Source organism: Ascidiella aspersa, chromosome 2 (assembly GCF_963924565.1).
Source record: "Ascidiella aspersa chromosome 2, kaAscAspe10.2, whole genome shotgun sequence".
NCBI lineage: Eukaryota > Metazoa > Chordata > Ascidiacea > Phlebobranchia > Ascidiidae > Ascidiella > Ascidiella aspersa.
In genome coordinates, this window is record NC_139448.1 from 25,159,493 (window position 1) to 25,183,188 (window position 23,696).

A 23,696-nucleotide genomic window follows, 5' to 3' on the forward strand; every position below is an offset into this window, starting at 1 on the left:
TGTCTGACTTGGGAATGCCCTAAAACAAAACTTGGTTGTTCTTATCAGGCATACTGGACTCAAATTGCAATAAGTTTTCTTAAAAGTCAAGACTAAACGCCTAGTATCTTATAAATTGCCAACTGTGGTTTCAAGTGCAATTACAAAAACAAATCAAACAATCCTGAATACCCACACTTTGTGTCAGGATAATATGAACTTTTAAATTTGTTCAGGCCAATTATTGCAGTTTATCTTTAAAAAATTGTATTCCAACTTGTCTCATTGACCAACAAAATTAATGGTTTGCTAGTTACCAGTTAAGGCCCTGTATTAGTGTTTTTCATATTACCTAATAGTTACTAAGTTATTTAAATTTTTAAATGTTACATTACAACCAAGTGAATTAGAAAGTTGTTTAGGAACCACTGATCAAGCAGAAAATGTTTTTCTAATTTTCTTTTGGACATTTTTGGCATCAATATTCAACAGTTTGAGACTTAACAGTTCATTAATAATTAAGTAGCTTACTCAGATTTAATATGTTGTACCTTACTTAACCTGCCTTTTTTGGAAATTTAGTAGATTGGTGCATAGTTGTTTTTTTGCAGCAAGTCCAAAAATAATGTTATTTTTTCCCCAAAATGATCTTTGTCAATGATTATCTTTAATAGAATCATTTAATATTGTGTTTTGGCAGGGTATTATTATTTATTACTATTTGATAACCTATGACTTTTTTAATAATTAAGTTATTTTTAGGTGGAAAAAATCAAGATGATACAGCAAAAGAGAGTCAATTAAGAAGATACAACATTGAGAGGAAAGCTGTTCATTCATATACCATGGTAAAACTGCACGAGTATTGTTTTTATGCAATCAAAAAACGGCAATGAGTAAAAATTTTAATATTTGATATGGCTTTATATGGCATAAGTAGTACCTAAACATTTCAATAACTAGTGGACATATCAATCTATTTTTATATATTGTTTGTAAACTAAATACAATACCAAAACAATCCTTTATTACTCCTTTGAAATATAGATGGCAGTTCAACACAACGTATATATTGAACTTTTGTGCATTTTTTAAAGTTAACTATGCAATGCATATGTGTGCATATTATTATTATTTGATATTGCATAACAATATAGTTAAGATTAAAAAGTTATTTAAATAAAAAAAAACCTTCTAAAGAATTACAATTTATATACTAACTGGCTTTATGCGTTAAGACACAATCAGGTTTCCAAACAAGATTGGTTTACAAATTTACTTCTTTTTAACCTCTAGTTACTTACATTATGGCTGTAATGGATTGATTCACTCTTTGTATAGGCATTGTTAGACGCTGGCTGAAAGCAAATCAAATTTCTTTAAACAAATCAATTTCGGTAAATTAATTTGAATGTTCAGCCATCGCAAATCGTCACCAAGTAAATTTGAAGGTCGGCCAATATCTAATTGTCTTACGTAATAATTGATGACTAAATTTGAAAAATGTGGTAAATATTGCCAGTACATTGTATACGTACATATATATTGTGGTTTGAGCTTCATGGTTTGTAGCTGTCAAACTTGCGAAAATTATTTGTCATGTAAGGGAAAACACATCAAATTTTCCATCAAATGTATGATTCCCATCAACTGATTTTACCAGCTTAGGCAGGATGCTGGTAACAGGTCTGTCTCTTCAGCTGATATTTAATATATTTCCTTTTGTAACCGCAGTCAAACGATGACCTTTCGGCCAGCCAAAGAAACATCGATAACACACTGGATGCTGGTCCCAGCAATACAGTGCAGAACACAGAGAAACAACACAAAGACAATGGACTGGCCTCTGGGTCAAACAAAACATCACTGCTTGGTCAAACAGGGGATTCTGAAAATTCTTTTCAAGAGTTAAAAGAGGTCAGTAGCTGAAACACTTTACTATTTCTGAATAGTTTATGTGTAAATGTTTAATTAAAAATATATAGCATGTTACTTTTATTTATTTTAAACAACTACAGAACTTCGATCGTTTTCCTCTAGTAACCGGTGTTGAATAATATTCTCAAATTATGCTTTTGCGCCGAGATTTTATGACATCATAAATAAAAATGTACTCCCGTGCCGTACAAGACTCAGGATTTTGCACATTGCTTTAAAATGGTATATTTAATAGACGACAAACAACATTTCAAATAACAATACAAGTTTTCATTCGGAAGCAGCATTGGTACTCAGAAAGTTGCACAGAATATCTTTCATTAAGGACTCAACAAATCCGCTTTTATTGTCCTTACCTAAAAATATATTTTAAAATCACCATCTTTATCATTAAGAAATGGCCTACATAACACTTTTATTATCTTTATACTTATACACAACAACATAACTATTAATTTTTGCAGTTAAAGAAACTGTTATTAAACTTTAACTTTACGTTTTTTCTGCAATCTTTTTTGTATCAGACTTGTGATTCTAACAGGCATAGTATATAAATCCTTTAAACACATCTTTTTCATCTAAAGAGGGGGCATTTTTAAGCTTGAAACAGCAAACTAAAAATCAGGCTCTTGAAATCCAACTTGGTAATTAGACATTTGGAAACATCTTATGGTGCAAAGATTCCATGTCAATGTTTGTAAATGCCTGTAAAACATATTAAATAAAGTTATTCGACAAAACAAAAACTATCAACAGCTCAAAAAGGAAATAATGGGTAAAAACTCAATGATTAGACCAATAAGCAAACTAAACAGCTAAATTTGTTCCAAAAGCCATGTAGAACAAAAAATCCATTTTAATAATAAACTTTATAAGTCCTTATTGTGGTATTTTTTTTTTTACATTTTCTTACCTGTATTGTGATATTTTAAAAGCAACTTGATGTTATCCCTTTAGGCTTGTGTCTTTAACATATATTGACATGATACTTTGATCAACAGAGTGAACTTCTGTTACAATCTTTTTGATTAAAATTTATCATTAGCATCTTTGACAGCAAGCTTCATAAAACCTGCTAAAAAGGTGCCACATAGTATTTCTGCAATATTTTTTTAATAGACATTTTGTATTATGTTATGTAAACTGTAAATATTACTAATATGTATTACATTAGCTGCAGTTACCAAGAGACCAGTGGCTCAAAGGTCCTTGTTTTTATTGTCTCATCGGTCTCGCACCACTAATGTTGACTATTTTAGCAAAAAAAGTTTATAAAAACTTTTAAATTTGTAAAATACCGGCTAATCTGACAGAGTACTGTCACTACTTTGTATATTAAGTGAAGATAATTTTAATAATAACTCTTCGAAACACAGAAAACAAAAATAGTAAACCCCAAAAAATTTAGTTTCAACCTGACAAAATGCATTTTTCTACCTAAATTTTACAATATACGATCAATCCCGCTGATTTTGTTGATAGGAAGCCATTATAACATGCTCGAAAGAGCTAACTAAGCTGGAGGCGCTAAAGTGTTAAAATATTAAAGTTATTGGGGGTGGCTCATCGGTCCGGCCTGATCATAGGTCCCGGTTTTCCCCTACGAGGTTACTGCTGTTTGGGCTACAGCAGAATAGGGTGGGGCAAATGCATCATTTTTTCGAAGTGGTTGGTAATGGGGAAATGGGCGCAGTGCAGTCGACATCATTAAATTAGTAAAGCTATAAGCAGGGGTGGTCAACACTTCAATCGCGACCCACCGCTTGATCGCCACATTCCACCTGGTCGATCGCGTTATGTGTCGGATTTTTAAAGTAGCGTTCTTTAAGCAACATTAACAGGAGTAGACCGAAAAACAAACGATAAAGCTTGATAAATTGCTGGAGCGAATTGTTTTTGGCCAAAATTATGGAATGTAATATGAAACAAAAACGTTTTTTAAATGCTCATCTAATTTTTCGGTGGTCCTTATTTTTGGGTCCATGTTGATGGCAACCCTGGCTTATACCTGTTAAATAATCTGGGTGACATGTTTGGTAATAATAGCATGCCCTTAAGATTTATCTAGAAAAATCAAACATTTAAACAGCTTGTCAAAGGAAACATTTTAATCTGTCAGCATGCATAATTAATGACTATAGTACACGCATTACAATAGACAAAAAACTGTATTAAATGTACTATTTCAGGAAAGACAGGCCGATGTTTCTTCAATAAAGAATTCGTTGCAGAAACAACAGAAAGATGACCCCGTTAAATTCAAATTTAGGTAAGTCGCCACTCTTATTAGGGTTAGTTTACATATTGACTTTTTCCGTGAAAAGACGTTTCCTAATTAAAATAAATTTAATTTCCATTTGCGTAGAATACTATGTTTTAGTTCGGGTGGCCTTGGCCCTTGTTTGCAATGTATTTGTAGAGTTATTTTATGCGAAAAAAAAACATGTAAAAGTTGTAACACTGACATCTAGTGTTTGGAATTTTATTTTGAAACCGCCAAATGGTGGAGACAAATGGACGCCACCGCCCAAAAAACTTCTTTTCTTTCGCGTGACAGTTTTTTTAATGCGATCAACATTTACGAAAGCTGTGTCGCTGACCCGCCGTAGGAAATTCTTATTGCTAAAATTCCAAGACAATGACTAAAAACTGTTCCGAACAACAACCTTTCGAGGTAAAGCTGTGCAGAACTGCAAGCCAACAGTTGTTTCTCCTGACTGGCACAAATCTTTCACAAGAAAACATGTTATTGGAATAAATACTGTAATATCGCATAAATTAAGTTTTATTTTGAATTGCCCTATTTTCGCATCAGTTACTACCACTTGTGTTTAAGTTTTTGTTCAGTGGTACTGCAGGTTTTTAACTATCTAATAAATTATTGTCGGACATAAAAAGTAAAAAAAAAAAAAATAAGCAAGGAAACACAGTAGGTAACGTCAAACGAAAGGCAGCAAATATATCTAATTATAGAATTCATCATGCCAGTAAATTTCTGCCTGCTGTTGCGCGCAGTTTGTTTTACTGGAAGTGCAACGCTCATTTTATGAAAAAAAACTTTTTTCGGTAATACAACTACCCTTTTTATGTAGTACGACCGACAGTTCTGGTCAATATGTTAAAGGTTAAAAAATCGTTGAAGCGCAGCAAATTATTTGGAATTTAAAGTAGATTAAAGCCTATGTACAAGCCATGAAGGAAACATTATTATTTTTCATCCAGTGATAAGGTCAAACCTTTTTGGGTGAGTAAAAAGTGCATTATAGTGTTGGTAGCTAAAACCGTTAGTTGAGCTTTAAAAAAAATAAGTTTATCTTATATTAATACTTGAACATAATTAACTTGAAAATTATTCGTTTTACAAAAGGTGCGTTTTGAACTCTGTTAATCTAATAAAAACTTAAAGATTGTTCGAAATTTTGAATGTCCATTATGGAACTATGCTAAGACCTAAAAGTTCTATTCGTGGGTTTAAAACGACAGAAATCACATTCGAGGTGATCACCAGTCTACAGTATAACTAGGCCAGTTATGCAAACATACATCGTTCCTAGATTTTATTTTAAAACCAATATATACAAAAAAGGCGAAATCTTTGCCATTTTTAGTTAACACGATGCCAACCATTCCACTGCATTCTTCGTCACATCCATCGCCTGCATTTGTTTTGTTCACGAAATTACGTCATACAGTAAACCGCAAATGAGCTTGGAGACGGTTTAGCGCGCTGAGCGAGGTCAATTTGCTGTTAGGCTTTTTTTCCGCTATAGCATATCCTTGGAACTTGCCTTAAACGATACCTTTGAGTCAGCGATTTGAATCAATAGATACGGATAACGACATTCCTACTCGGAAAATCGCGTTCTATTGATACTAGGATACATGCGATGTGCAAATATGAAGGTCCGGTTGTCTGCCTGCATTGTACAATATGATAAACGGTATCACTAAGCATACATGGACCCTTTTCTTCCCTTTATTTTATGTACTAGTAGATTCAACGTAAACCACAAACGGAACTAAATTTCAACACACCTCTGTTAATGCGTAATTGTCTTTAACTCTGTAGGAAATAAAAAAAATCGCCCCTTTCTAATGTGAATTTCCTGGATCCGTAAATCAAAAATCCCAGCTCTGTAAAAATACAAAAAAAATCCCTATTTACAATTGTTTTAAAGTGATTCCTTGGGAAAATAGAAAACTTATGCCTGACCGGTTATCATATGTGTTCTGTCGGCTTTTTTCCCTTATAAACGAAATAATTTTTTGTTTATGGTGGACGAAGGGTCGCCTGATTTTTCGTTAAGAGCGGTCACCTATTTCTACAAGAGTGAACATTATCTTTAATAGAAGTACAACTTGAATGAAATTTGCATATGCGGTTTCCTAAAAAACATGTAAGGGTTAGATTTAGCCTTGATTTAAATTTGTTGTGAACGTTAAAGAGCAATCGGCCTGGCTGGACTTAAGTAGACCATTTTTACAAACGTGAGTTTGTTCATGGTTAGAACTGTTTGAAACACGAAAAAGGTTTTCATTTTTGTTTTGTATTGTTGAAAGAATTTATCAAAATATAGCTTCGATTTTTAACGCTTTTGGTTCCCGTCTCAGCTGTTCTTCTTCGTATAAGAACTTTTTAAGGCCACCGTATTTACTTTATTAACCCACTAAATACAACACGTTTAATTTTGTTGTTTTCGATTAAACATGTTAGGAACTTTAATCTGCGTGTTGGTTGCATAATGTACGACATTACGGGTATTTATCCCCGCCCTGTCACAAAAAAAATTCCAAACGACCGAGAGAGTAGTTATCTCACGTCGCTCGCGTTTCGTTCAAAATTTTCCCGGCGCGCCCTTTCCGAAATTCGAACAACTGTTTCGCTCGTAAAAAGGCGGGAGCACATTGGACAAGACAAAAAAAAGTTTGTTGCGTCCGCCTCGTTCCCGAAAGCAATAAAGCGGCGGCCGAGCGCTTCCCGGAAAGTGTTCCACTTGCAGATTTCGAAAAATCGCCAAAGCGCGGGCTGACAGCGAGCAAAACCCGAAAGCGCGCCGTTTTCCAACTGCCAGATCGCAAGTCCAGCAGAGGCGGCGGCGCCGAGGGCAATTGTAATACGCAATCGTGAAAAAGCGGGGCACCGTCGGCAACAAGTATCCCGGACGCCCGCGGGTCGCTATTGTCCGCGGTCGGGCGGAATTCGCGTCGAGGGCGCCCTTCAGCTGGAGTGCGCACTCCCGCTTCTGCCTTTAACAATGGAACGCGCCACCGTCGCCCCGACAACGCGTTTCCACTCGACGGACTCGAGAGCGCAGGCTCTCTTAAAACTTGTCATCCTTTTCGCGCCGAGAGCGCGCGCCCGGGCAGACGGGTTTGAATTATTCATGGCCTTTTTGAAGCCCATCGCGCCACAGGGCAAGCCTATCCGACCATTTTCAAAAAAGTGTCGGACTTTCTTTTTAGTCATGCATTTTCCCATCTCTTTCCAAGTTTGGCGTTTTCAGGAGAGTTTGGCTTCACTTTTTTCCACCCTATTTTCGTGGTGGTTGCTGACTAATTGGGAGCCGACTGCTTGATGTAGACAAGTCACTTTGCCCTTGTGTGATGCTCCACCCGCTTACACAAGCCATCGATCGCATACTGTGACGCTAAAATCGATATTGCTTTCTGGCTCTCATGCTGAATTTTGAAGCTGCTTTGCTGTGTGCGTGCTGTTCTATTTTTTATGCTGGACACATTTATGTAGTGGGTGCTGCTTTTCACACCTTCTGAAAACTACTGGATGCTTATAACCCTGTGTTTAAACTTTAAACACTATCGTACTTATACCTTATCCCTTAATCGGGAAACGTAATTCGTGTTACGATAAATCGACGGTTGAGTTGATAACTGGCTAGATTAAAAAAACTGTTACACAATTTTTACCTTTTGAAATTAGAAATTTCAACTGTAGTTGTCTTGAATTGCTTTCGGACAGGCGTTACCAAGCTACGGCCCGTGGAGTAATTCCCAAATGATCCTAGAATGACCTAGATTAGAATACGGGTTAATATCTTATAAATTTATCTAAACGAAAATTTCCTAATGTTGAATAACATTTATTTTTTCTTTCCTTGTTTTATAATGATTAAGTCAAATTAGGTGAATCCAGAATTTTATATCCTGTCTTCGGTCGCCAATCTTACAATTAACCGGCCTGCGATGGCTAGTCCTTGAAGATGTTTTCCTGCTTCAAGTGAATGCTATTATGTATGATTTGCAAACAGAAGTTGATTAGACTAAACCCCATGTAAGGTATACATACAAGCAATGAAGCATTTTTTTAATAACTGGTCTTCTTTATGTAGGCAAAAACGTTTAATTGGTGGATAGAAAGACCCTTCAACTATAAACTTTCTCACGCAACTTGTTTATAGTGTTATTTTATTTTATTTCACCACTGGCGACGACAAAAAGGCTCGGGAAAATATAGTGGGAGAAATAACAGTGCTCAAGAGTTGCACTATATTCTGCCCCGGTTGCCATTAAATTATTCATTTCATTGAATCTTAATGGAGTTTGACGATTAGAGTGTTGCGAACACTCTTTGTGATACGAAGCTCTGTCGGCGACTTGCGAACGTTAAACCGGAACCCAGAGTGCTGAGAAACGTTAGTAACTCTTGGCATTGTCCCTTGACTTTTGTTGTTTCACTTAACAATTGCCGAGACATGTTTGCAAGCCAGTAAAACTAGCGCGCTATCGACATAACGATATTAAACACCAATGGGCCCTGGAGCGTGTCACGTTATATAAGAAAAAACATAAGAAAAGTTGCTTGTCTAGAGTTTATCTTTCTTGGTCCTTGTTTCTTTGGAACGATGCAGATTTCAGACCATGTGTTTTACGCCAGGAGAGCTAAATACTTTGGGTTCACTAGTGAAATGGAAAACGGATAGCTTTACGCTTTTAGCTATGCAAGAGGCGTTTGATAAACCGGCAAAGGATTATGTTATCGCCCGTTTTTGATGTAAAAATACAACCAAAAAATTGGAACACTGCACGTTTGAACGAGAGCTTACAAGAAAAGGTCAATTGCAAGCGATGTTGCTGGCAACAGTTGCCCGACGACATTGATCGTGTTCGCAGAATTTAACTTGGCCGCGATTCGCTTTTTCGCGTTGTCGCGTTGTCTTCCGCCCGCGGCAAATTCCTTTCATCTCGCCCAATCGCAGAAGGCGTTCCTGCTGTGCCGCTGTTGCTCTCTTCTCTGTGATCTCAGTGGCTCATGTTTTATTCCACGCCACAGACGACTAAACTTTCACAAACGAACGAGGTGCATTCGCCCCAGCATGGCTCGTCGTTAACCGGACTGCCGGCTTGCGACGCTTATGCGTTTTGATCTCGTAGACGAAATACTGGTTTATCCGCCGTCTCGCGTCGCGGCAGCTTGCCTATGTTGCACCGTTGTTTGCCTCTGACGACCAAATGTGCATGTGGTGTTCGGGTGCGGATCTGGAGGCTGCGGATCACCAGCAGACTGCAGCTGCCGTTGCGGTGAAGGCTATCTGTTTTTCGCGTGTTCGGCATGGATAAAGGTAGGAATGCGTTCGTCTTGTGATTCATGAAAGATTAACGACTAGTTTGTAGACTGCTTGGCGGGGGAAGATTGAATAAGGGAGACAAGGGCCCCTTCCATGGAGTCGCAACAACTTGGGCCGCTCTACGTAACATAAAATCACAAAGGAGATCTGTGAAGTCAAATTGCTCGCAGCTCGTAGCCCCCTTACGGTGGACGAGGTGTACCGTTAATAAATCGTGCATTAGGCCGTTTGAAGAATTAGGTACGCAGCGAAATTGGCATGTTGGTAACATCCTAATTCCGTGGAAACTTCCTATGTAAACATTTTTACGCGTTTTTCTTTCGTAAGTATTGCAGATGTAAAGCTTGGTTATAAAAATATTTGGCGTCTTCAAGTCCATTTACAAGGAACAATTTTTGGATGCTGCCCGATTATACAAAAAGTTTGCCGTTACGTTTTTACCATAAATAAACATTCAACCTTGAGTATGTACAATGTACATGTTCTTCGAATTAAACCTAACCAAGATAAACCTACAAATTGCGGGAGAGAAAATAAAGGTTGTGATGAATATATGTTTAGAAAACAGTTAATGGTGATGTTGCTGCTGAAGTAAGTTTAATTTCGTGAGTTTGAAAGTGGTTGGTTTTACCTTCTTGAGGTTCATTCACGCGAACAGTTCGGAACAAAAACAGTTTTTTTTTTTCATCAAAACAGCTTTCAGAACTTCTTAACCAGCTGTTGTTTTTCGGTATGTTTACGTCCTGGAGTTGATTTCCATTTTAAAATACGAAGTTTTTCCGGCTTGATGTTGACCCCTTTCAAGGATGTTCAAGTACCAAACACTTTTCTATTTGAGTCGTTTCCAACGCAGTGCCTTGCTTAAATGAGTATGTTAACTGCCCACTCGTACAAGCTGTAGCCGTGTAGTCGTAGCCTTTTCGTGAGAGTTGTTGCTTGTTTTAGGTGGCACTGTATAAAGACAAATTGTTTTGGATTCTTGACAAACTTTCGCACAACCGTGCTTCATCACGTCAAAGTATAAATGAAAACAATTAAAATTCGCATAAAGGCACAAGCGCAAGTAAAAGGCGGTCGCTTATTTTCATTTATACTTCGACCTGATGAAGCACGCTTGTGCAAAAGCTTGTCGAGAATCCAATACAATTTGTCCTTATACAGTGCCACCTGATTTCTCTATTGCTTCTTTTGGGATGGGTTTAGCGTGGGCTGAGCACCACAGTTGTTTCATCCCTAAACTCGGCGACCATACCTATTAGGTATGACAGAGGTTTACATTGATGGAAATCCGATGTAGTTTTTAGAATAAAAAGTTTGAACTTCCAAGCATAAGGAAGCTTTTAATTAATCAGCTGACATTCCATTTAAGACAAAAGCGTAAAATCGACGAACGTTATTGAAGGTTAAAGGCGATTACGGTGTAATCTAATATGATATGTGATTTGAACGATCCATACTACATTAGGTGGCACCATGGTGATTCCAACCGTCGAGTAACTGTTGTTTTTGTCGTTGTCGGCCATGCCACTTGTAAATCGGTTATTCAACGATCGTCGACTTAACAGTTAGTCATACTAGTGTTTTTAGTTGCGTTCGATCGGTGGCTGTGGAACTGTAGTGTAGCTGTGTAGAGTTTTCTAGGCCAGGTGCCGTGAGATTCTGGTAGGATGCAAAAAGGCCTGATTTTGTTTCTTTGCTTAACGAAATTCGAAAAAAAGAGAAATAAACGGTCGGTTATGAGTAGGTCTCCGCTGGCGACGAACCTAAGGGTGGCCAAAAACAACCAAGTCACTCGATGAAACGCGGCCTAAAACAACACAGGCCGCTTTGCGGGGCCCCTGGAGTCTCAAGGTCGCGCGTTCGCTAGGCAACTCCTAATTCGGGAATGCGGCACGATTACGTCACTGGGAGGGTCATCGAGCGTCGCTTGCTTGAAAGAGCGGAAACGAAGGAAGCCGGACGGAGCTGCCATTCAGCGTTGGGAAATGCGTGTTGCCTTGCTATACGGTGCTGCTTGTACTTATCTTCCAATTCTCTTATTATCCCTAGCTGTACCTCTCTCTCTCTCTCTCTCTCTGTGTTTCTTACTTGCTCGCTCTGAATCTCTTGCCATCCGAACGCCGATATTTGAATGAACACGTATGTCGGGAGGAGATTGGGCGATGTTAAATGGTTTTGCCCGGCCCTTCAAGCGACTTGCCTCGAGTTATGGCTGTCCAATAGTGAAAATAAAACGCAGTTATTTTGCGACCAGGAAAGTGAATTGGACTAAGTTTCATTTTACTACGTACTTAATCTGTCATTTTATTGAATGTACAACCAAAAGCAGATACCATAATCCAGGTTAAGTCGCAGTCATGAAGGTAGATTAGGCGTTTTAAATTCAAGAAAACAATTGCACAACAACGTTCTATTCGCATTTAGTTTTGTACCTTTGTAAATTCGCCGTATTCTGAAAACCTCCCGCTAGTAATGTCGAGCATTCGCTCGCTTTCTTTCATGCTGATAAAGTTGTCATCGGTTTTGAAGTGACGTTTATTTATTATGGGACGACAACTCGCAGACCCTGGTGTTTTGATATCGCGTCACTGTTAAGTCGTGACCTGACGAGTCGTGGGCATGCAGTGTAATTGGGGTTACGTAAATGGACCGCCGGATGCCAGGTTCCAATCATGTGTAGCGCATGGCCTTTTTATACATTGTATTTCAACGACGTTCCATCGTTTGTACTGCATTTTTTCATGTCGAGTTTTAAGTTTTTTGTGAATAAGTTTCTGTCGCTGCTTATTCTACTATGTTTACAATTTTGAATGTATGTACGTTTTTTTACACCCCTCATTTCCCCCCACCCTCTTTTTTAAATATATGTTTACGCCCCTCGCTGTGCCGGCCATATTGAGGATGCAGCATTCGACAGTTTGTTTATTTGTGCTTATCGTTATGCGTGCACGTACTTACTTACTTGCATCGTTTGTCACTGGTACATTTTACAAAACAACAAAGCAACCATTATAATTTATTTTAAAACCTAAAGGGACACGTATTTTATATGATTGTTTGCGTGTTTTTCAAAATCGTAAAATTGCACATTTTACCTGTCAAAGAGCGCTGTAGTTTAAGCGCTTGGGCTTTATTAAACCCTATTGGCGTTTCTCATAACACCATTTCGTGTGAATGGCAGATAGTCTGGCTATATTTCTACGATAGCCATTCCACGGATGGCGACCGGTGTCTTATAAAAAAAAACATCAGAAATATCCCTGGCGTATGTGTTTGTACAGCGTATTGTGTGGCAGTAACATTCTGCCACAATGATTGGGCCATGTCTGTTACCACGCAACAGCCTTATCAATGGCGTCCTTGGACGAACGAATCGATTTTAGCGCCGAGGTTTGCCTATATTGCTTTTTTGGTGGCCAATCGATCTCCTTCGAACCGCAGCGTTTGGGGTGCGTCAAGTAGCAGCTTTTTAGTTCCTTTTGCTTATTATTTTCGCAACCCACAAATGCACATGAGTCGGTGAAAATTAGGTAAAAATTAGGTGCATTCACTGGATGCTACGAGCTTCTTTAAAATTTCCACGTGCGCTGTAGGCAATCCACAAATCGGTTGAACGACTGCAACTGGCGTTTATGCACACTGACTGTGCACAGTACGCAGATTCCAATTCACTTTGTGACGTCATAAGTACGTTAGCGCGCTATTTCCCAGTTGCGTTACTGCGCGCCGATCGATAAGGAAGCTTCTGGTTGGTCTCTTGTCGAAAGCGACTTTTGATCTTACAGCGCAAACGACCAGCCTTTCGTAGTGAAGCGACGTTTCACATAAAATGGAACTGCCCGCCGGCGCCTATTATACCTTGTGGAGTTAAAGCAAATAATAGAAATGATTGTGTTTTTATCTAATAAAACCGTGAAATTCCAGTGATCCCGGAAGCTGCATAATGCAGTGCTTTCATTTCCAGTTACCTTTGTTCGCACTCTTTTGTTTTTACCACAACGTCTTTGCTTTTGCGGGAAGCTTCAGACGCTCATGATAATAATTGGCGAATTAGTTCTGCTTAACAAAAAAGTCTGAAAACATGTTTTTCTTAAACATTATTACTCTATTAATCTTGCAATAGATTGGTATTGTGGTAAATGGAACTTCGTTTGCTGCCTAATTCCTTCGGGAGTATTAGTCAATTTTGTTCATTCGCATGCGGTTGAAAAGATACCAATACGTTTCGCCAGGCCTTTATTATGCTGCTATAGTGCTGGAGTAGTTGTTCAACAGCATCTTCGATAGTGAACAAAATATTTTTTATGTTTTTCCATAGACACTGAGAACAATAGGAATAGTGTCCACTGTAAACAATGTAAATGATTGTAAGTCGGGTTGTATTCTGTATAAAAGTGTGAACATGCCACTTCCGAAATGACAAACTGGCCGTTTGCGAACTTAATTGTATCCAAGTTATTTATTTTATTTGGGCCATCTTATTCTCAACTGTTTTATTTGCTTGACTTTTTACAGGCAAACTTTTTCAAAGCAATCAAAAAACAAAACTTTGCTATTATCTTTATACCTTGTAGAAATTAGCGTTTTGAATTTTGTTGTTGCACTTTCCGATTGATAACAAAACTACTCGAAAAACGCAAAACACCGAAGCGCAAAAAGTAGACTTTACACTTGAATCAGTCGTCAAAACTATGTTTTAATTCAAGCAAAGTCCTTCAAGAGGTTGTGAGATCCCGCTGCCTACTTTATTGTGTACCTCGGCGGGAAATTGAAATGTAAAAGGCATTAAAACGTCCATTGTTACAAGGCTCTCCCATTGGGCTGCCCAGGAATTCTTTATCTCAGTGCCACGAGTTAACGGCTCTCCAACTGCGATGCCCATATTTGGCTGTCCTCACTTTTATCTGTGTTTAATTAAGCGTGAAGCGCCATGGGAGCCAATGGCCTTCCGCGCCAATCTGCCCCTTTCAGAAGACCCACGGTAAAGTGGTTTATTCTGAAAAGCTTTATTACCTATTCTGCTTGTGTGTTAAATGTAATCCAATCAGAAACAGCAGTTCGTTGTTGTTGGCATTTTAATTACTTTTGTTTAAAAAGTGTCTTTAAGATATCAAAATGTCTTTAAGGTTAAAGGACGTTCCTCTTTGCACGAAATTAAGTGTGCGCCATATAGCCTGTAACCTGGGCTTCGCCGTTTCACTGCTGCAAGCAGAAACCGAGATGTCTGTGATTTCGCAATACACGCCTTAAAATTCCAAAAGGATTTGTCTACGTTGCCGCCATTTTGCTGGTCACGTGACGTGCCACTTGTGCGCTGCGCAACACTCAAATGCCTCCCTTTTGCCCGAAGGAAGCTATTCGAGCTGATTGCTTAGGTTGCGTGCGGTGTGCTGCCAGGACGTGCGATTTGCTAGCGCACTTTAAACTTAACGCACCTAAATTTACAAATGAATATAGGATAATTTAACAGAAGATTTTAAGATATCTTAATACAACAGATGAGAATAGAACTAAAGAATATCGAGTATGTTGTTATTTTTACATAGTGGAGTAAATTAGTTTTTTACATCATCATTTGAAATTGTGTTGCGCGGAGCGTTTACAGCGAGTTACGGAAACAATTCGCTGTAAAGAATGCTTTGTAAATCGGCGTCCTCATTCTCTCGGAAGCAGAGCTTGATTTTGGCGCGCATTCTGACCTAATTGATCTAATTGTGTGAGGTCCCATGCTGTTCTTTTGTCCACTGCTCCGAATGGTGCTTCACGGCCGTGGAGTGCCCTGGAACGACGCCTGTGTGACAAACTCGTCGTTTCTAGCTGTTCGTTTTTGGTTTTACCAATTACATCCTTGAGCTAATTACTACCACAGCTTTAAAACTAGGCGAATATTTGTGCGAAATGGTCTTACAGATTTAGTTCACGCTCTGTCGCTTCCAACCGTGCTACACCTGTGACGTAACAACGCTCAAGTCCCGCAAGGTTCTTTTGTTCGGTCAGAGCGGGGCATTTCGAGAGTGGCTCTCTGGAAAACGTGGTTTCCTGCTTGGGCGCGTTTTTAAGCAGGAGCGATAGGAGCGATCGTTGCTAGTCGCTGAATAATACATGATCGTCAGGTACCAGCGAGGTTGCTGCTACGTGTCGGTAGCAAAGGGCCGTTTGTTGAGTAGCACGCATGCGCCGTGGTGTTTCAGCTTGGTATGAATTTAAATTAGCTGATGTTAATTTGATAAAATCTTGCCGCGTTAAGTGCTTTATATTGGGCGAGACCGAAATTGGCGCAACGGTACAAGTAAAGTGCAGTTCATGTGGGCTTTTCCACCAAGTCCACCTTTAGTTTAGTGTTGGTCGATGTATCACGCCTGCAGCTGTTTTAAAGCACGATTCTACTTTACTTATCTGCTCGGTTTGACAGACGCTGTGTTTTCTTGGCAGGTTAAGGTTAGCGACCACGTTCAAAAAACTATTCACAATTTTTCAGTGAAGTCTTGAATATTGTTTAGTGAACGGCTAATATATATCAGAGTCGCAAAAATCATACTTAAATATTTTTTGTGTTCCAGCTGTTACATTATATTTGTATATATCTATATGTAAAATCGCTGGGTTTCAAATGGCAAAGACAAACAAACCTTTGCAAACAAAAGCCAGTCTTTTAAATCGACATATCATGGTACGTGTGTAATTAAATTCATGTAAATATATGTCATTGCCCATATCATGGTATGTTTTCACTCGAGTAATTCAAGAATATAAAACTGCCATTCAACTATTTCTACAACAAATGTGTGTAGTAATTTTTTCTGTTATTATATTATGTGTTTAATCCTAAAAATAAATGTTTACCAATTTTCAATTATTGTAACTGCAAATCAAAGATTTTCATTAAGAGTTGCATTAAACTGTGCAGGAGTGCGCAGTGGACACTTAATGCCAATCACGCACTTTCTATGCACTAAATTGTGCGGAAGTTTATGAATATTTCCTGCTTGCGCACTGCTGTGATTGATACCAACTCCCTGCCTAATTTTATTTTCCTGTGTTGTGCAGTACAGAGGAGAAGCAGCTACAGGCTGAAGCCAAAAGAGATGATGGACAAGGTTTGTCAGCTGTTGTAGTGTGTAAAATTTGAATTCATGGAAGTCAGATTGCGCTGATTATGCTTTAAATGTTGAATGTGTCAGAGTTTTTTTGTTTGTTAAGTTCCATGTTTTTTAATTAATCACTGATTAGTTTATGTAGTAACCAGATAAACAATGAAATTTTCACTATAACACTTTGATATAGTTTGCCCCTTGGGAAAACTTAGTTCTGTAATACTTACCAGATTTATGCTTTAATGGTATCTTGTTTCTTAATTAGCATAAAATCTATTTTTTAATATATGTTTGTTTGTGTAAGATTGATTGCTAGGTAGTTAGATTCTGATTTATAAGTTTGGTTAAACATTTCTGGTGTGTATAAAACAGACCTCTAATTTTTAATATGTAATTGCCCTTTTCAATGTTAATTGCTTTTTGTTTACAAACCCAACACTTATGAAAATGTTACTGTGTTTATCTGCACAATATGAGCCAAAATTTGTTGTGAATTGGGTTTTACCAAATCTTCTCATTCAAGACTTAACTCTAATTATATAATCTTAGTGATCATTTTTATGTGGTTTGTGCAGATCAAATAAATGTAGCACTTGCTCAGGGAATGCCATTCATCAAAAAAGAGCCGGTATGTAAATATTTGCTGACACAAACATTGTTTTATGAACACCTAATTTTAATGTGTTGTATTAGCTTAATTTTAAAACAACATTATGATAATTTAAGTCAAAAGTTTAATTTTTTTCAGATAACTCAAGAAGACGTGTATATCATCATCATCGTTGTTGTAGTGGTTGCAATTATTCTAGTTGTTGTGATTTCTACTGTATGCTATTGTATGAAATCGCTTGAAAGGCGCAAGAAGCTTATTGGAGCTTCAGACCAGTCCAATGATGATGATTACCAGGTATTTTGTTTCCCAATTTTTATTAAACACCTGTTTTAAGAATTTAACATAGCTTCCCTTGCTTTGTATTTCATATGGTTAAAATACTGTTATGATTTTTTCCTGTTTAACCTTAGCAGGTGAATGAGTGAAGCTTTTCTACTAAATTTAAACTTTTTCGGTTTAAATAAAGTTGTACCATATACACAACTACTCTCTAAAGATTAACTAAATCATTTTTATGTAAGTTTAACTAGGTCAAAGAGAAACCTAATTTTCCAGTGTTGATGTACTGATGTAAAGTCTATATCCATGTAACATTTATTTTTCTTTCGCTAGGAGCTGTGTCGACAACATTATGCTAGCAAAGCGGCAGAGCAAAAAGACCTCGCCTCAAGGCCCCAGAGACAGGTATACCAACATTTCCATGTGGCATGTTATTTTCTTTCTAAACACAATTATTGTATTATTCTGTTTCTCCGAAATAGTTACCCTTGTTTTGCAAACATTTAAACTAAAGTAGTGAATCAAAAAAGGTCGCTGCTACCTTGCATAGTAAAAAGTTGTTCTGCTTATTTCTTCAACCATTATCAGCGTTGCTCGGAATTTTTATATAGGAGGAATTTATATTGATATGGCTTTTATGTTTAGGAGCGCAATGACAGCACAGCATCTACCCCAACATTAGTGTTTTCTCCTGCTGCTCATCAGCGTAATCATCTCAATACCAACAAGGCATCCCGCAACTCTAGTTTGTCTTCATGGAGTGAAGAACCTGTTACAACCACTCTTGACATATCTACAGGCCATGCAGTATTGGTAGGTTTAATTTTAACAGTTGTAGGTTTCTTGCTTTTTTGCTTTTGGTTTAATAGGGCCAAATATAAAATAAATGCTTTAAGTAACCTTGGAGTCGAACAAAGTAAAACATATCTGTTATGTGCAAGGTTTTGTAATGATAACTTTCTGGCAGATGACCTAGCCCACATTTTGTGTTAATAATAGGAAAACAACGTGTTCAGGTTGCTGAAGAAAAAATGCTTTCACTTTTTTGCCATGACCTTTTTTGCCCTTTGACAAACCAGTTTTTCCTGTTTGTCGATATGCCGGGTGTCATGAGAAATGCATTTGTTTGTATAAACTTGTTGCAAAGCCTGTTAGTTTATGTGGTTGGCTGTTTGTTGTCTTTTGACATTATTGGTTGTATTATCGAAAATTTAAAATTATTTTTTTTAAAAAATTTATGCATTTTTTAACTGGTGTATATTTTAAACTCCGGTCTAGCTGTAGTTTTAGAGCACACATTATTGTCTTTGTCTAATGTATACCTTTTTATCATTCTATTATATTTATTGTTAACAAATATTTTTTTTAAATAATCAAACCTACATGCTGTATTTCTTTGGTCAATTTACAGAGCTATATGGAAGATCACATGAAGAACAAGAATCGCCTGTCAGTTGAGTGGCTGGCATTGTGCAAATACCAAGCAGAGAATGTAAGCAGTTCGGTGGGCCACGTCAACATGATAAGAAACAGGGCTCCACACATTCTGCCATGTACGTATCACATTATGGTTAGGCTAGCGTCTGCCCTCCCTTCACAAAGCGAGCAAGATTAAAAATTAATGTGTGTTTTTCTTATGCGCCTGACAGACCCATCAATTTTATTTCATCAATAATTTATTGACTTAAGCTCCCCACCTCCATTCTGCGTTAGGGAAAATTTTATTCTTGCCTGTTTATATGAGGAGGTGGTGTGTCTGTTTGGTATGTAGATTGGTTTCTCCTGCTGCTTTAATTAGTTGTTTATTTTACTTAGATGACCACAACAGGGTGAAATTGGGAAATACATATCAACAAGAAAGCGACTACATTAATGCAAGTTTCATTGTGAGTTGTCTGACTATTGCTCCTAAAGTAAACCTCAAATGCCCATTTTACTACTTTTGTCATATTTTTGTAGATTGACAATGACCCAAGATTTCCAATGTACATTGCCACCCAAGGTCCACTGCCGTCTACAATTCATCACTTTTGGCAAATGGTCTGGGAACAAGGGTCGGTTGCCATAGTGATGCTGGCCCCAATTTCAGAGGATGGTGTAGCCCAGTGTGCCAGGTATTGGCCTGATGAAGGGTCAAGCGTTTATGATGGCTTTGAGGTATGAAACTTTTAATTAATTATCCTGTTTTCAAATTAAACAAAAAAATAAACATTTAAATTTTAGATTCATCTTGTTTCCGAGCACATCTGGTGTGAGGACTACTTAGTTAGAAGCCTCTATCTCAAGAATCTTAAGACTTGTGAGACACGCACAATCACACAGTTCCACTTTCTTTCATGGCCTCGAAATGGGGTACCCTTCTCTCCTAGGCCTTTACTGGAACTACGACGGTAAGCTGGATGGAAAACAAATCACAGTTTAAACATTTTTTTCTATGTTTGTTAAATTAAATTTTCTTAAAACGTTCAGTAACCTTTTATAGTTTGCTTGTTTTATCAATAGACTCACAAATTTGGTGTTGGATAGCTGAATAAGGCTTTAGGTGTTGAACCAGATATTGTGCTATAAGATGAGAATATAGTTAGTGGACTGAACACTGTTTGTCTTCAATGTTGTTTGATTAAAGACAGAAACGGCCTTTAGGGTAGATTTAACATTGAAGGTTAACACTGGCCTCCGGTTATAGTGAAAGTGACATCTCCGTGTTAAAGCCTTGTGTACACAATGTTATTTGCCTTGTACAAACATAAAATGCCGGCCGTTAAGGTTTAATCTTTCAACTGCCAGACCAGGCATAGCAGACAATTTAATGTCAGCATTTCGGGTCCTAAAAATGTTTGTCAATGTTTTAAGCAGGAATTTAGCTAGAATTTTTAGCAAACTAAAAGTTCAGCTTTAATTATATACAGTTAGCTTTAGGAAAAAGCGTGCCTTCAGTTTGTAGCTATTTTGTATATTATAAACTGAACATATAAAGTAAAACCTGTAGTTTTAAGTCTTTTATTTAACTTGCAACATGATATCTGCTCAAAACAACTTTCCAGGTAAGGCAAACAATTTGCAGTGTGGTAAGTGAAGGTGGATTTCATTGCCTCGAGCTACTTGTGGCAACATATTGTGGCACAGTGTATTGCTTATGATCCACCACAAACACCAGGTTTCATTGTAGTGTTGCTTCATCTCTAGCACAGAATACCTTTTAGCAGACTAGAAGAAAAAAATCAGTACAGCTATTTCGGAAACCTAAAACTTTCTTACAACAAGCGTCATTTTGTCGCTATGCAGCTTTCCATTTAAAGATAGTTGCATAGTAACAAAAGTGATCGTTGGTTGTCTGGAGCTTTCATCTTAAAAAAAATTGATAATATTTCCAGTGCTATTAAAAAGCTTTTATGTATGTAAAGTAATTGTTGGTTGCCTGATGCTTTCATCTTCGTAAAAGAAGGATAGTATTGTCAGTTCTATTTAAAAAAGGATAATGCTGTTCGCACACTGTGAATAGGGTTTTTGATCAGAATGCTACATTAAAATCTTACTGAAATTTTTGTCCAATGTTTCTGTATGGCTTACCTATTGTAAACTAACTGAATTTCTGCATGAAGCATTATTGGTTTAAATTTTAATTGCAGAAAGGTAAGCAAATGTTTCCGTGGAAGCAACTCTCCCATAGTGGTCCACTGCAGTGACGGGTTTGGCCGGTCTGGAACCTACATTCTCATTGACCTGGTTATCAGCCGTATGCTTAAGGGTGTTAAGGAGATGGACATCGCAGCAACTTTAGAACACTTGAGGGACCAGAGGGCGGGTATGGTGACCTCAAAGGTTCGTGACTCTGCATGACTAATGAAGATAAGTGCAATTTGAGCATCACATGGCTTGCAGCTTGCATAACTAAATGGCCTCAACCTTTTAGCATGAACCGCTTTTGTCAGAGCTGCCTGCTGTGTTACAATGATATTGGATAGGCACCCGTGTTTAAAGGGAAAAATCAATAGTGGGCCTAATGCAGCTTGGGTAGTATTTAAACCAGTTTGCTGCAAACAAAAAAGTAGCTTTTTTTGCGTTAGACAAGATTAAACAAAAAAAAACAATACCGGGGTAAAAAACAATTGCAGATTAGGACATTGACACTTTTGAGAGAAGGTTTAAATTTACTTAAAGCCACAAGACCACATTTTTTTTGTAAATACCTGTATTATATATAAAGAACAGTTAAATAATCAAAACGTTTTGTGTAACCGCAGTATTGTAGGAAAAACTTGTAGCAGTTTACAAGTTTTCAGCAACTAATTTTCTCCCTGGTAAAACTTGCTTTTTCACAGTGGCACTTGTCAGTCGTGTTTTTTTCTGCCCCAAGTATGTTTTGTTTATTAGACTAATGTTATGACACAACACAGAATACAGACAAATACCATGAACAGGGTGGTATTAGAATTACACATTAGTTTCTATTGGTCTCCCAAGACTTTTTAGGATACAAATTAAACGACTGATTTTTAAGCCAGTTTAACTTTACTTTGATAAGCAAGAGGAAGATCGTTGATTGCTTATTGGTTAGCTCTGAGAAAGGTGAATAAATGCTAATAGTTTTGCATCTTGCACTTTTTCTATTACGTCTTCACTCGGAAAGTTCCGGCTGTACCATTGTCGACCAGTTGACTATAATATATATATATATATATATATACGTCCAATCTATGTATACAATTCATTGCACACATTAGACTTTCATTAAAACAAACCAAACTTAACAAAAAGTAAACTAATGCATACAAGTTAGACTTTATTTTTATACCAACTGAAATTGAGTAATAAATCATGTAAATAATATAACATCGTTTCTTGTTTATTGCAGGACCAGATGGAATTTGCTCTATGTTCCGTTGCAGAAGAAGTTAACGCCATTCTTAAAGTCTTGTTGCACTAAGAAGGCAGTTTGTATCAGTTTGCATAATCCCAAACAAACTTAGCGTTTTACCTACAGTTACTTTTTTGCACAGTATGATTGTATGCTCAATTGCTTTCTGTATTAAGGTACTACTGCTTGCTTCGCCTTTTCAAATACAAGTTATTTTAATTCTTAAATTATCATCACATGTAGAGCAATTTGAAAAATGAGGTGTAAACTACTTTGTTTCTGCTTATTAAAATAGCTTTAAGTGTATTGTTTTAATATAAGTGCTATATGGTGTACTTCTATTCTATTAGACCTAGGAACAGAACTGTGCGTTTGGAACCCAAACCACATGGTTAAATGTCCGTGTATTGAAAAACCAAATAATATTTCATATCAACCCTCTGGAAATATTTAATGTCATGTTGTGTCGAATGTGTTGCAGTAGACGTTTTTATGTGCAGTTTTCATACGATTTTTACATTTTTGGTTTGTGCTAAAGTTGATTTTTACGACCTGCCATTTTTTATAAGAGCCGATTTAAAATATTTACAGATGGACATTCCAAAATATAATTGTGCCACCATGTTTAACAAATCGGTTTTTCACTGTTGCCAACCAATATAAAAACATAGTTTTTTTACCTCGTATTTTAACCAGTTCAGATTATAGATAGACAATTTTCCGAGATTTCAAAAATGTTTTTTTTTTTTTTTTTTGGAAGCACTTTGCAGTAGTGGTGTGAGCATATGAACTCTCTGCGTTAAAAGTTTCAAAGTTTATTTTTTATTTTTTTGCTAAGCAGTTCCAGACAGGGTAAACATATTTTTCTGACAAATATGCTGTCCAATAAATTTATCTCAACGCAAGCACCTCTAATTTTAACTTTCGAGTATATTCTTTGTTCCGTATTGTCGTTTTCCTGTCCATCACATGTAAATACCCATCGCCAACGCGGATGTTGTGTAAATGAATGTGCAATTTTTGTCAAAGAATATATATCTGCAACTGTGTACCTGGACTGTTTTTATTCGGGCGAGAACTATCGTTACAGTGAAGTAAAAATACAAACCTAGTTAAGTTATTATTACATATCCTCTTGTAACTACAGATCGAACGATTTGCATTTTTCCCACCAAAAATGTTTTTTGTATGCGTTGGAAGTATTTAATTGTATTCTGACATACCTTAAAGTAAAAACCCAGGCACTACATCAGAGGTTCCCAACATGGGCGGTACCGCCCCTTGTGGGCATTGGCGATTTACAAGGGGGCGTTTTGGGTCTTTTCATAATTTGGGGAGGGGGCGCTGAACGC

The 23,696-nt window shown here is 37.3% G+C and overlaps 1 protein-coding gene across 1 annotated transcript; it reads left to right on the forward strand.

Annotated features, from left to right (window-relative positions):
- Window positions 1-740: 740 nt before the first annotated feature.
- LOC146164479 (receptor-type tyrosine-protein phosphatase-like N) lies at window positions 741-23,393 on the forward strand. The gene is made up of 14 exons (XM_083381566.1): window positions 741-827; window positions 1,714-1,896; window positions 4,107-4,186; window positions 16,548-16,597; window positions 17,170-17,222; window positions 17,343-17,501; window positions 17,820-17,891; window positions 18,132-18,299; window positions 18,898-19,039; window positions 19,302-19,372; window positions 19,446-19,643; window positions 19,710-19,876; window positions 21,116-21,308; window positions 22,342-23,393. Exons 1-14 carry the CDS (start codon window positions 825-827, stop codon window positions 22,411-22,413), a joined length of 1,611 nt encoding a protein of 536 aa, XP_083237692.1. The 5' UTR covers window positions 741-824; the 3' UTR covers window positions 22,414-23,393.
- The last annotated feature ends 303 nt before the right edge of the window (window positions 23,394-23,696 follow it).